The sequence below is a fragment of the Suricata suricatta genome, chromosome 15 (assembly GCF_006229205.1).
Source record: "Suricata suricatta isolate VVHF042 chromosome 15, meerkat_22Aug2017_6uvM2_HiC, whole genome shotgun sequence".
Lineage (NCBI taxonomy): Eukaryota > Metazoa > Chordata > Mammalia > Carnivora > Herpestidae > Suricata > Suricata suricatta.
Window position 1 is genome coordinate 77,244,166 of NC_043714.1, and position 13,465 is coordinate 77,257,630.

Genomic DNA, 13,465 nt, shown 5'->3' on the forward strand with positions numbered 1-13,465 from the left:
TGGCCAGGGCCCAAGCCTTCTCCAGGGGAGCCCCGCCTGCTCCTGCCCAGGCCCTGGGGGCAGGCGTCTTGCCCACCCACTTTCGGGCCCCTGCCTGCCCACCTCCACCCGACCGCCCTGCTATCCCATTCCCAAGTCCAGAGACCCAGGCGCCGGTGCCCACCCCACGTGCACGCTCCTACCGGCCCTCATCTCCCCTGCCCAGGCCCCTGCCTCCCTCTGGAGGGAGCGGCCCTCCTCCCAGCAGTAGAATGACCTCCCTCCCTGCTTCCTGTCCCGACCTGTCCTGCCTGAGGATGAGCTTCCCACGCAGCCCTGCCTCCCCCGCACAGGAAGAAGTGTTAGACACAGGTGGTTGTTCCCTTCTCAGCCTCAGGGCAGCTGCCTGTGACCTTGGGGGACCCCTGGCCCTGCAGCGCGCCTTAGGGTGGGGATGCACGACAGGGAGCCCCCCACATTAGGACCCTGCAGGGAGGGGGAGTCCGGGGCAAAGAGCCGCAGGCAGAGGAAGGCACACGGAGAGCGGGAAGGTTGGGAACACGCATTTATTCGAGGCGCCAAGGCCGAAGGCAGGCTCCAGTGCGGGGTGGACAGAGGGGACGGGGCCAGTGCGGGGTGGAGGGAGGGGGCGGAGCCAAGGCTGGCCTTGGGGGTGGGAACTGATTCCTGGGTCAGGCAGCCAAGCCCAGATGCCCCAGAACCCTGCCTTCCAAAAGGCTGTCCTCAAGGTGAGAGAATGGGGGCGCAGAAATGCCAGAAGAGTTTTGGTGTGGACTCGGGAAGCTCGGCTGCTGCTAACTCGGGGCCCCTGGCGCTCAGCCCGTTCACACGCGGGCCAGGGCACCGCCACACGCCTGCACACACACCGCAGGGGCTCCCCAGCACCCCCATCCACACCGCTGAGTGTGCACGGTCACCCACGGCAGCAGCACGCGCGCCCTTCTGGGACACGGTGGCAGAGAACACATCTTCCACAACGCCTGGGGGCAGACAGAGCCTGGACGAGGCAGGGCCTCAGGCTTGCGTGTCCCCCCCCACTGTGTCCCCAGCACTCAGTTCCGACCCTGGGACCCTCAGGCTCCAGCCCTCATCCCTTCCCAGGTTCCGCGAGGAAGGTCACGTCACTGCCTGAGAAATGAGGGCAGCTGGCCCCTCATAGGGCAGGTGCAAGGCAGGGTCCCGAAGATGGGACCGAGGGCAGGCGGGCTGGGATCAAGCACGGTGACGAGTCAAAGGAAGAGGGGCCGGGCCTTCCTTCCTGAGCGGGGGAGAGTCTGGGAGGCTGCAGGGCCCAGCGGTCAGGGTCCCAGCCGCTGCAGGGCCGACAGCAGGCTGAGGAGCAGCCCGAGGCCCAGCAGGGTGGCGCTGGCCCGCAGCCCCCCGCCGGCCGTGCTGATGTTGCACAGAAAATTCTGGCAGCAGTAGGTGCCCACAGACGCCACGCCAAGGTTGATGCTGGGGGTGGGGCAGATCGGGGAGCAGCCCTTGTTCAGGGTATGACCGAAATCCACCAGTTTCCCTAGGAGGACAGGCCGCAGTGAGGGCGAGGGTGAGGGTGGAGGCCCGGGGAGGGGATGCAGGCCGGGGGAGGGGGCGGAGTCCCGGGGAGGGGGCGGGGCCCGGGGAGGGGGCGGAGTCCCGGGGAGGGGGCGGGGCCCGGGGAGGGGGCGGAGGCAGGCAGAGGCACTCACCGATGCCAGCGGAGGCAGACACCGTCACGCAGTAGTTGTCGGAGTCCGAGCAGATGGTTGGTTTCAGGCAGTAGAAATTACTGTTCTGATTCGTGCAAGAGAAGCACACCAAGGCGTGAGCTGCAGAAAAAGGGGACATGCTGCAGGTGACACCTGTCTCGGGCTGGGGAACCTTTCGGTGACATCCCCGTCCAGTCCTGAACCAACACCAACACCTAATTATTGGCAGGTGTTAACCGAGCCGTTATCACATTCCTGGCTCCGGCTGGAGACCCAGAAGGACGACGGATGCCTGGAGACCCTGGTCTCGAAGGAACTCCAGGGCCTCCGAATGTACCGTGATGCAGAGAGGCCTCCTGGGGGAGCGGGAAGGAGGACCCACCCGCTGACCTGGGGGGAGGAGCGGCTAGGGCCCCTAGAGCAGGTCCCCCGGGAACTGGCCTGAGGACCACTGGGCCCTGCTCAGGAGAGAAGGTGGACAGAGAGTCCAGGAGGAAGGCCCAGCTCCCCCATGGACCTGGGGCCCCACGAGCCTCTCACCTCGCTCCACACCCAGAAGGGCAGCCAGCAGCACCGGCAGGAAGACCTTCATTCTGGGGGACACAGGGTCCTGTCCGCGGTCTCACGGAGCCAAAGAAACCGGCCCTGCTTAGAGAGACGTCTCGTTGGAGGACCGGCCGCCTGCCCCAGGCCTCCCTCCTCCCAGCAGAGCCAGAGCCACCGAGCCTGGAGCCGGGCTGCCCCCAGTGCACACGTGGCAGGTGGGGCCCTCCAGCTTCCAGCAGCAGAGCCAGCACACAGAGGCTCATTCCGCTCCATCCCTGCACTACCCCTCACCCGGTGCACACTCCTCCTGGTTGGGACCCCTCCCCAAGCCTGTGCTGTCTGCTGCCTCCCAGCCAAGGGAGCTCCTCAGGCTCAGGACCGAACAGAAAGGGAGGCCAAAGGAGTGGCCCCTGCTCATGGTCCTGGGGCAGAGGGCACAGTGACCAGCAATATTAGCTAGGCTACATCCAGAACTTTCCATGAGCTGGCTTCATTCTTGGCATGAGGACCCGGGCTGGGTGGGTGCACGAGGCACACCATCTCCGGCCGCTTCTGTGTTGAGGGCACGAGGGGCGCATCCATTCTGCATGTTACTCAGTGCTGATGACAGGGAGCCCATGAATATGGGGTAGTCCCCCATTTTGTTCCTGGAAAAGGGGCACAGGCGTCTCAGCCGGGTAGACAGGAGTGTGTGGGGGCTGCCTGGTGCCCTACACCAGGACCCTCTCGTGGGCAGGGGCCAGCAGCAGTGGGTGGGAAAGCGATAGAAGGTGACCAGCTGGCGTTGGGGCTCTCCACTCTGCAGGAGGCATGGTGTAGGCTGGTGCCTTCTGCTGGGGACAGCCAGGGGTGGGGGATGGGCATTCGAGGCCTGGGGAGCTAGTTCCCAGGCTCCAGGAGGAAGACTACCAGGGAGAGAAGATTAGGACCCAGTCCTGGGTCTGGGCTGACCCCTGGGGGTCAGGGCAGGGGCTGCAAATGTCCAGAAATGGTGCCAAGCCCAATGGGAGCTTGACTCAGATCCAGGCGGCTCAGGGAGGAAGGAACCTCAGTTTCCCCTTCTATAAAGTAAGGTTTACAGCCCTGAGCTGTTCTCAAGGAAGCTCTGGAATGCACAGCCACCGTCCCCACTGTCCACTGCCAGGCACCCAACCAAACAGGCCCCACCCGGCTGAGTCGACGCACTGGCTGGAGCGGATGGGCATTAGCAGGGCTGGGCTAATAAGGGAGCCCTGAAGGTAACCAGTGGGCTTCCGGGCGGCGCCATCTGGGACCCAGACTGCCCACACCTCCCCCAGGCTCAGGGGCAGATTTCTGACAAAGCCAGGCAGGCGGTGACTGGAGGGCAAGAGAAGTAAGAGCTAGTCCCCGCCCCCAGAGACGGGAAGGGGCCAGGTGGATCAGCGCGGGGCGGGGGGGAGAGGGACGGGGGGGGGGGAGGCTCCTAGGCACCTCACACGCTTGCATAATCTTTGGCAAACAAGAAGCTCTCACTCCTTCCCCGGGTAGGCGATAGTCCCCAGGGCGGTCCACCGCGGAGGGCAGTGAATTCTCCCCATCCCGTCTGCCCGCCAAGATCCCAGCCCCCTTCTCAAGTCCGAAAGGCTGCCCCTCCCCAGTCCCCTCAGGAACGGTGATTGGGAACCTGGAGCTGGGTGATGGGCCCCCATGCCTGCGCAGCTCTGGGTCACCCAGCCAGGGAGGGCGTCGGGTGGCGGTCTGAGCCCGCTCCAGCTCCGATCTTGGGAGATATTCGGGAGGGCTGGGGGATGGGAGTGGAGACTCAGCGCCCCCGACACTGGGCCCACCCCTAAGCCCCGACTCCCAGCCTCCCCAGACCCTTCGGCGTCTCTCCCGGCACTCTGCTCGCTCCCCTTTCGCCCTGCGGTGCGCCGAAGGGATCCTCCCTACTTCCCCGCCAGGTTCCGGGCCCCGCCGACTCACGCGGGGCAGACGCAGGTCCACGGCCTCGCCGAGCTGCCTAAGCCTGGCGCCCAATCGCACGACAGCGCCGGCAGAGTCGCCGCTCCTTCGGGCGGAGGTGCACGCGGGGGGCGGAGTTATCGCTCCGGCGGGCTGGGGGCGCACGGGGGCGGAGTCGGCGTTCCTGCGGATGCGCGGGGGGCGGAGTCGGCGATCCTGAGGGCTTGGGGAGCGCGGGGGGCGGAGTCGACGTTCCCGCGGGTGCGCGGAGGGCGGAGTCAGCGATCCTGCGGGCGGGAGTGGGCGCGGAGGGTGGTGGGAGTCGGCGTGCTCGGGAGGGGAGCGGAGGCGCCGGCGCAGAGGCAGAGTTACCGCAACCGGGGGGCGGGGCTGGCGCGACCCCACCCCGGACTCCGAGCCCCGCCCCAGGGAGGCGTGGATGGTCTCGCGGGCCGGCCCCTCTCGTCCCCAAGCGGAGCGCTGGACCTTGCGCGGCAGCCCGGCGACGCTGGGCTAGCGTGTGGGGGCGGGGCGGGGGCGGACCCTCTCCGGGACAGCTCGCATCCCTTTCTGCGAAGTGCGGTGGGAGCGTTTCCGAAGTTGGGCGGGCTGAGGGCGGTGAGGAGGCAGGGAGCTTGCCCCTGGCACGCCGCGCCCTCTGCTCCGGGCTCCCTGTGGTCCTTGGCTCTCGGCCTCGCCTCGGGGCTGAGCCGTTAGCGCTCCCGTGGTGGAGGAGGGGAGGTCGGAGGGAGCAGCGGTTGTGGGACACCGGGATCCCTGGCGGGCGGTCCGTCTTTGCTGGTTCTGGACCCCTTTTTCCTCTGGGCGCAGGGCTGCCTCTTACGTGGCTGCGCCCACCTGGACCAAGACACTCAGCCAGGATGTTCTCAGGCCCCCAGCTCACTCTGCAGCCGGGGGTCCTTTCACAAAGCCAGCCTGGTCTGACCTCCCAGCGCAGAGCCAGGGGCCTATGAGAATAAAGCCAGCATCCTTAGCCTGACGGCAAAAGCCTTTCATGCGTTCTCTGGATAGATAGTCCCTGGCTGGACCCGCACCATCCACTCTGGGCGGGGGAGCCACCCCCTGACCCCGCATGGTGCCCCACTGGCCAGGATGGGAGACCAAGCACAGCCCACTGGGAGCAGAAGATGCCATGCTTTTGCCCCGCGCGCCACGGCTGCCGGCCCTCCTGCCCTTCTCCCTTCGCAGGTTTCTTCTTGCAGCGACTTCTGCGGTTTGCTGAGTCTCTGCCACCTGCTTGTTTTTGAAATACACTTCGCACATTCGCAACACATTTCCGGTCGGGAGCTATGGCACCTGACCTGTTCTCGAACCCTTTCTGGGTGCCACCCGGGTGACAGGCGGGAAGGGCCCCAGAAGAAGAGGCTCCTTAACTTTACAGCTGGGGGGTACAAGGGGTGGGAGCTGAGGGGGAGGGGCGGGAGCTGGGGAGGACAGGAGGCGAAGGCTGAGACCCAATGGCACAGTGGCTGGGATGGAGCTGGATGGGAGGAGGCACCCTGTAATGGGACCAGGCACGGGGGAAAGGTCTGGGGGTGCATTAGGCACCATGTGAGTGTGCGGGGCGGGGGTGTGAGTGGATGTGTGACTCGTGTGTGAGTGTACGTGTGTCTTCACAATTTCAGGATCAGGGTCAGACCTTGCCTGGTTTTCTGTAACATCCAGATGATGTGGGATAGATCCGTCTGAGAAGGCTTTGGGCGCAATTCCCTTGGAGGCTGAAGGCGGGGCTCTGTGTGTGTCACAAAATGTCCCCAGCCAAGGAGTGGTGACATCAGTGGGGTTTTTGTTCCCCAGCGACATGCAGTAGGCCATAGCTCTCGGTTACCCCTTCTGGACCTTACCTCTGGAGGGCAGGACGTGTGCCTGGGGGGCCTCCTCATCCTTTCTCGCAGCCCCCTTGCTGGTATCTTAGCCTCAGCTTTGGGCTTATCCTGGAAGGGCGGAGTGTGCCTGCCTTCCTGGAAGGGAATTGCATGAATGTCGGTCCCCACAAGAGGCACTGCCCGTCAGGTTTGGTACGGGCCACTACCCTGTTGATTCCCTCCAGCAGGTGAGCCCTGAGGACAGGGGAATTTGTGTGCTGAGCACCCAGACCCCCTCTGGCCTGTGATGGGCGCTCAGCAAGTATTTGTGGGGGAAAGCACGAGTGGGCTCTGCCCCATTCAAGTCAGGGCCTTGGGATTCAGAGGGCGCTTGTGAGTTTGAACAACCAACTCACAAAATGTCCCCAAGGTCACTGGGACACATCAGCCACGAGACTCAAATGTTCTTTGAAAAATGCCAGACTCAAATCTGAACACACGTGGCCAAGCCAGGCGTTTGTGTGGAGTGGATGATACAATCGGGGGGCCCTTTGGGAAACGGGGGGGGGGGGCCAGGCCGCTCTCCCCTCGCTTGCTCTCAGTGTGCAGTCCAGCTGGGCAAGGCCACGACCCCATTCCTCCCACAGGAGACCCCGCATCCCGGGGTTGGCGTGTCCGGGAGCTAGCGCAGATGTGTTCCCTGGGCCCAGAGTGATGCCGGGAGGGTTCCTCTAACAGGCCTGCCCCTGCCCCCATGGTGGACCCACTCACGCTCCCTCCTTCCACCCTGACTCTGGGAGCCCGCCCTGTGAGCCTGGACACCCACCGGAGCGGCCGGGTACGGGTCCACCTGCGCCAGGGTGTGGCGGCGTCTGTGAATACGCCGTCCTCTCCGGGGCCTGCCAGGAACTTTGGGCTTTGCAAACTAACTGCATCTTTTCTGGGCCAGTGTCCTCTCCCCTCTCCCGCCTCCCCTCCGACCTCAGCACAGACTGCTTTTTCTTTCTGTGTTCTAGGTCTCCCCTCCTCTGATTGGGCAGACGCTGTCCTGAGGAGGGTCCAACGGGTAGAGGGAGGTGGGTGCAGCCTTGGTGAAATGTCCCCTGACATGGGCACTCTCTATGAGCTGGTGCCTCCTCCGCCTGCGAAGGGCCCAGGTCCCCAGCGCAGCCTTGCCTGGCCCGGCACCCACCGCTTCACCACGGGACCTGCTGGCTCCAGGGTCCCCACGCTGGCCCTGCCGCGACCCCTGAAGGAATGACCAGGTGAGCCAGGGAGTGAAGGGACCAGAGAGTAGGCACAGCACAGAGGCCCAGATACTCCGGCGCGGAGACCGAGTGGCATCCCCACGAGTGACCCAGCCCTCCCCGCAGCCAGGCGCGTTTAGTTTTCCAGCCTTGGTTCCTGAGGTCCCTCGCTGAGCCCAGAGAGAAGGAAGGCCAGCGCTGGTGACTACTTTGGAGGTCTCTGGTCACTGCCTCTGCGGGAAGCTGGTAGGCGCCCTGGGGCGGTGGCTTCTCCCAGCCTGGGGGGCGGGGAGTAGGAAGCCCAGCAGGGCAGGCGGGTGATGTGACCCCCCACCCAGGGTGTATGGGAACCTTTCCCAAGCTCTCTGGGGAATTTTCTCCTGGCAGAGACTGCCGAGGTTTGGGTTATGGGCCCTTTGAGTTTGGGGGGCGGAGGCACATTTGGCACTGAAAGCCTCCTGCCCAGGTGTGGGCGTGGTCAGGCAGGTCCTGGAGAAGCTGCTGGGGTGCTGAGACTGGGGAGGCTCTGTGGGGTGCAGGGCTGTGGGGTGCAGGTAGCAGAAAAGGTGTCCTTTTCCAGCCCTGGGCCTTCTCATCAGGAGAGGGAAGCGGCCTCCCAGCCCAGGTTTTGGGGCCTGCCTGCGGGCGCTATTCCGATGCTCCTGGCAGCTCCTGGCAGCTCCTGGCAGCATCAGTCTCTCAGTGGCCCCGTGCTCCCACCTGGAGCTGCCCAGCTGGCCCCGGGGCTTGGGGACTCCTCCCGCTCAGGCCCCTGCGTAGGGGGGTCCCGTGGGGACGTGTGCAGAGCCCCGGAGCCAGAGCTTTGGGCTGGGCCCTGCAGCCTCTGCCACTCTGGGGCTGTGGCTGGGTTGGAGGCCAGGTCACGTCTGGCAGTGGGGGCTCAGCGTGCGAGGAGAGCAGCCCCAGGGGCTCTCCCCCCGCCTCACCTCTCTGGGCCTAGCTCCACATCCCCCCGTGGAGCCTCAGCACACCCCTCTCAGGCTGGCTCCCACTGCCCTCAGGGAACAGTCCAGAGCGCTACTGTGACTTCAGAGCCCTCGGCTCATCCTTTAACATGCTCCCGCCTCAGGGCCTTTGCACAGCGGTCCCCAGGCCCAGAACAGCAAGTCCGCTCCAGACCTCCTTGGGCTGCACCCTGCTGCTCTGTTCAAGTGGCCATATCGGGGGCTCTCTCCCCTCCTGCCACTCCTCCCTGACGTCCAGTACTGCCTGGCAAGTGCTAGGTGCTCGGTGAATACCCAGCGAGTACATTTGACTGGGAACACGGCTTGAGAACTGGTGTTTGGGTTGCTCTGTTCAGGAACAGCACTGCGGGGGGTGGGGGGGTTGCAGGAGGGAGTGCTGCAGGTAGGGGCGTGGGGGCCGCAGTCCACAGCTGCGGGCTTCCTGGGGGCACGACCAACGACCCTCCTCAAGTGGCCTTGCGGCCGGCTGGGTGGAGCCCTGTGACCGGCCCGCGGAACCCCGTGAGTGAGCACTCAGTGCCCATATGGGGGAGGGGGGGCTCAGAGTGAGACTCAGAAGGGCTCTCGGGTGACCGGAAATCAGTCACAGGACTTGTCAGAGCACAGCGAAGACCCCTCACCTAGATGACGACTGTCCCAGGACAAGTTAAGGATCTTGAGAATGAAAACTTCTTTTATCTTTTCAATGTCTCCAGGTTAAGGAGATAGGGAAGTGGCCATAGTGAGGCTGGGGTCGGAGAGGCCCAGGGGGGCTGGGGACCTGGAGGCTGCCTCTGCGGGATGGTGGGTGGAGCCAGACGGCAGGGGCCTCCCTTACAACAATGCCTGGGGAGCGCCCCACCCGGGGTACCCGGAGAGACACCACCACCTATTTGGCAAAGGGCCCTGGCCTGGTCTCAGCTAGGCAGTGATCAGCCAGACGCCACGTCCCACCGAGTCCGGACCCCCCAGTGGGGTTGCATAGCCCCTGGTGGGGGCCTCCTGCTCGCTGGGAAGAAGAATCCGTGATGGCAAGGCCTCCGGAGAGGCCAGGGTAAGATGTGTGATGGCAAAGCCTCGGGAGACACTGGCACATTGTCCCTGGGAGAAGAAGGAGTGTGCAAAGCAATTCCTCAATTTCCCTTCTGGGAGAAGGAGTGTGCAAAGCAATTCCTTAGAGCCTGCAAAATATCTGCTTCTAGCTTTCTAAACTCTGATGATTCGAGCTAAATACTCTTTACTGAAACTGTATTTCTCGTATATCCGGCATTTGGAGGGATCAAGAAATTATTTAGATCAGAAAATTAACTTTTGATTTAACTAAAGTAAAACTGTTAAGGCTTATAACTTTAGGGTGGCCTGGGGCATTGTAAAACGATGTGTTTATTATCAAAGCGAAGGTCACGGGCGGGGGAAGGGGCCGTGGCCAGACTTATACGACACACTGAGACAGCTTGAAATATGTGACTGCTCCCTTGAGACCATAGATCTCAGACCTGGGTGGGAAAGAAATGGGTGGCGCCCTCAGGTCTAGCACCCGCCTGGTAGATATTTTGCTCCTTGCCCACGAGCCATGATTGTATCTTCTAAGAAAACGAAGCCCTTTTGTGATTCTGTTAATCTTTCACCATATGCGCAGGAACAGACCCTAATTAATGACTTTCGTTCCTGTTTTTTAATTTTCTGTTTTCTGTGCCATGAAATTGGGTTCTTTTCCAGAACATGTTACTCTTCACCTAAATATCATTCATCTTTTAATAATGCAGTCATTGAGTCACTTCACTATATAAGCATCCGAGAAATCAAGTACAGTGTGGCATCACCACCATTCACTGTGTCTGTGTTCTTTCTTAGAGTCCTGCGCCGACATCAACCCCCCACTCAGAGACCCCTAGACAGTGGTGTGAGGGCTGGCCCCTCAGGGCCCCTGCCCTTCACCTGACCCTCCTGCTTCCCTGCCCCGGGCTGGGGGGCTGGGGGGCTGGGGCCAGTCCACCCCAGGGCCGAGCTCTGTCTGGTCCAGCTGGGCCTCCACTTTCCTGGACCCCATGGATTCACTCTCGCGGTCTGGGGACCCGCCGGCTTCATCCCGTCCCCGCCGCCCTGCGCTGGGCCCTGGTCGGGACCGGTCAGGCCGCCCCAGCAGAACTCCCCAGCTCGGATGGTGGTGGTGTGGGAAGCGAAGGCAGAAGAAAACCTTGAATTCCCTCGCTGCCCACAGCCCATCGACAAGTCCTTGAAACGGGCAGAGTGACATTCCTGCAGGAACTCAGCTGCCTCAGTGGTGACACTTGGCTCAGGGCAAGAGACAGTCTTATCCCGACGCCCCAGGATCCGGTACGTCTACTTTAACATATAAAAATTCCTTTGGAAACTCCCTTGTCTCTATCCTCCAACACCGACGTGACACTCACACCCCAGCGCGGCCCCTGAGGCACATCTGACAGGTCTCCTGCCTGCGGTCCTACTAAACAGCGATGAGTGATCCCTCCTGACAGAGCCCCTCAAGGTCCCGGAAACGGTGCTTCCAGCGTTCCTTAGGACTTACTCTGTCCCTGACGCCCTCCCAACCTGAAGGTACGTGATCAGCCACAGGTCACCCCAGGGCAGCCCTTCCCGCCCACGGTCCTGTCCCGTGCTTTCATGAAATCACCTTTTCACACCGAAGTTCTTTACTCCAGTGTTCTTTCTTGGCCGTCAGCCCCGGACCCCTCCCCCCAAAAGACCCCATCACTGGCCCGCCACCCCCCTCAAGAAATCTGCTTCAAGCGAGGCAAGGCGCCCTGGGCGCAGGGAAGGGCCCTCCATGGGGAAATCTGCTGCCACCCGCCTGGGGGTAGACCCCTGTCCGAGTTCCCCCAGGCTCTGGCTGGTGGGCGCTGGGACCCAGTCAGGTGGGAGGGTGCGTGTCGCTGAGCTTCTCCGGCTCCAGCTGGCAGGCTGGGACTGGCCCGCCGCCACCCCGGCGGAGGGGCAGGAACCAGCCGCCTGTGGTCCCGGAGCCCGGGCAGCCGCTCACACAGACGGGGCCTCGCTGCAGCTTTGGCTTCTGCGTGACTCTAGGAGGCCTCGGGCCCACCCGCGGGGCTGCCGTCAGAGGAGGCTTCCGGGGCCTCTGCGTGCCCTGTGTTCCTCCCAGCTGGCCCTGGAGCTCCATCTGCCTTGTGCCCCTCGGTGGCAGCCAGGCTCAGCCAGCAAGGGCAGCAGCTATGAGGCCCGGGAAGCCTCTCACCTTTTGCAGACTAGCCCATTTGTAAAATTTCTGCTAGGAAATGCAGGGAAGTCCCCCAGCCCAGGAGGTAAGGAGGGACTCCGCCCTTCCAAGAGAGGACAGGTTCCTGGAAGCCCAGACGTTACCACCTCTGCCCCTCTCCTCACACCCTGTCACCACCTCTGCCCCTCTCCTCACACCCTGCCACCACCGGCCCCTCCACCCCTCCCGCTGGCTCCTCAGTGTGGGGAAGAGGGAGGGGAAGAGAGAGGCTGCCTGAGGAGTTAGGGGGGTAGGGTAAGGAGGGCTGTCAGTCTGGGTGCTCCAGAAGCAGACCCTGAGGAGGGGGGTCCTGTGGGGGGTCCTCAGGGACTCCTGGAGGGATAGGGGAGGAGGGAGCAGGGGGGAGGGGAGCAGAGCCTTCCTGCCCAATAAGAGGAGGGCAGGAGGGAGGCCTGGGAGTAGGGCCGGGGCTGGGGGGCAGCTGGGTGTGGGGCGGGCTCCCCGAGCTCCGCACCTGCCGGGAGCACAGCGTGCGGGCAGGACGGACTGGTGGCTGCAAACACTCAGGCGGGCACTCTCTTGAAAGGACTTCCCGAGATGCCACCGAGAGAAGGGACACAAGACGGGAGGCATTTGAAAACTGGCTTCGTCCTAACCGCATTTACTCCTCCGGTGCTCGCGGCTCTTTGAACTGTTCACACAGTCCACGACTTCGGGTCTGGGACGGGGCGGGGGTTTCCACGCATTGCCGACAACCACAGAGCCAGGCCTCGGTCTGGGCCTGGGGAGGAGTCTCTGCTGGGATTCAGGGCCCCCTCCCTGGGGGGCCACGAGCCTTCCCCGCCCCCCCAGCAGGCTCGTGCCTTAGTGAGCACACTTTTCCACATTTTGGACCCAAATATATATATTTTACGTTATAATCAGTATATATAAATCCTTCTGTGTGGGGCACTCAGTATTTTCTATTCTACCCAGTTCTATCTCGCGCCACTCTCTTTTTTATTTTAAAAATCTAGTCAAAAGCCGCTATTACTGGCTTCGCACCAGTGTGGAAGGCACCACAAAAGCCCCGAGCTCACGACACAGTTTTCAGAAGGCTTATGAGGCCTTTCTTAGAGGAAATCAGTTGCCTAAGTGATGAAAGCCGTCCGTTGGTAAAAGAAATGGAATGTTAAGTGCAGATGAACTTGATCTGAGCTGTGGAAGCGGCGCCTGGCCCGCCGTGAAGTGCGGGTGGCCTCCCTGGTCCCCGCAGGCGCCGCCCACACCCGGGGACCCTCGAGGGCGGTCCCCTGCGCCCGCGAGCAGAGAAGGCAGTGCGCGTGTGCGCGGCTGCAGCCAGGAGCCCCCGCGGGGTCCCCCCCACCCCCCAACCCCCCTCCTGGGCCTCCCAGGCTCCCGTGTCACCCCCAGAACCGCCTCCCCTCCTACAGCAGCTCTGACCTGGGGCAGGCAGTGACCAGTGTCCACCCAGACAGGGCCGGATGGGGGTCAACTCACGGTCTGGGGCAGGAGACTGCAGGGGGGGGGGGAGGTCTCGTGAAGAGAGGGAGAGGGAAGAGAGGCTGAGGGGTGGAGTGGGGCAGGCAGGGGCAGAGACAGCCCGGCAGGACGAGGAGCCCGGCTTGGGGGCGCCGGACCGCGCGGGCGCGCGGCGGGCCTCCGCTGAGTGCGCGCGCGCGTGCACGAGTGGCCGAGCAGCAGTACCAGCACGTGCCTGTAGGGGGAGACAGGCGAGAGGACATGGCCGACCTGTAGACTCCCCGTCTGCCCTCCGAGGAAGGGGGTGCACCCCCTCTCCCATGCAGCAAAGGACAGAGCGCCCCACCGCCCCCCTTTTACAGTCTTCGCTTGAGAAAACCCGTCCTTGTGAATTCTTCCGCTGCCCCTTGGGGACGCAGCTCAGTCTGTCCTAGAGGTGACCGGAGGATGGGCTGTGAGGGAGGATGGTGGGCCTGGTCGCCCAGGCCGACGCCTTCGTCTGCACGTCTGTCCCGTCTGGCGCGGGACAGGCTCCTGGCCATCCCTCCCTCCCGTGCACCGCACTCCTCAG

At 63.5% G+C, this 13,465-nt stretch overlaps 1 protein-coding gene across 2 annotated transcripts; it reads right to left on the bottom strand.

Annotated features, from left to right (window-relative positions):
• Nucleotides 1-527: 527 nt before the first annotated feature.
• LY6E (lymphocyte antigen 6 family member E) lies at nucleotides 528-4,304 on the bottom strand. Of its 2 annotated transcripts, none has more exons than XM_029923428.1 (4): nucleotides 4,182-4,304; nucleotides 2,232-2,336; nucleotides 1,692-1,811; nucleotides 528-1,519 (listed from the first exon to the last, which is right to left on the bottom strand). In XM_029923428.1, the coding sequence occupies exons 2-4, from the start codon at nucleotides 2,281-2,283 to the stop codon at nucleotides 1,299-1,301; spliced, it is 393 nt and encodes a 130-aa protein (XP_029779288.1). In that variant the 5' UTR covers nucleotides 2,284-2,336; nucleotides 4,182-4,304; the 3' UTR covers nucleotides 528-1,298. The 2 variants fall into 2 exon arrangements, with proteins under 2 accessions (XP_029779288.1, XP_029779289.1); XM_029923429.1 differs by lacking the exon at nucleotides 4,182-4,304 and adding an exon at nucleotides 3,883-3,983.
• Nucleotides 4,305-13,465: the final 9,161 nt, after the last annotated feature.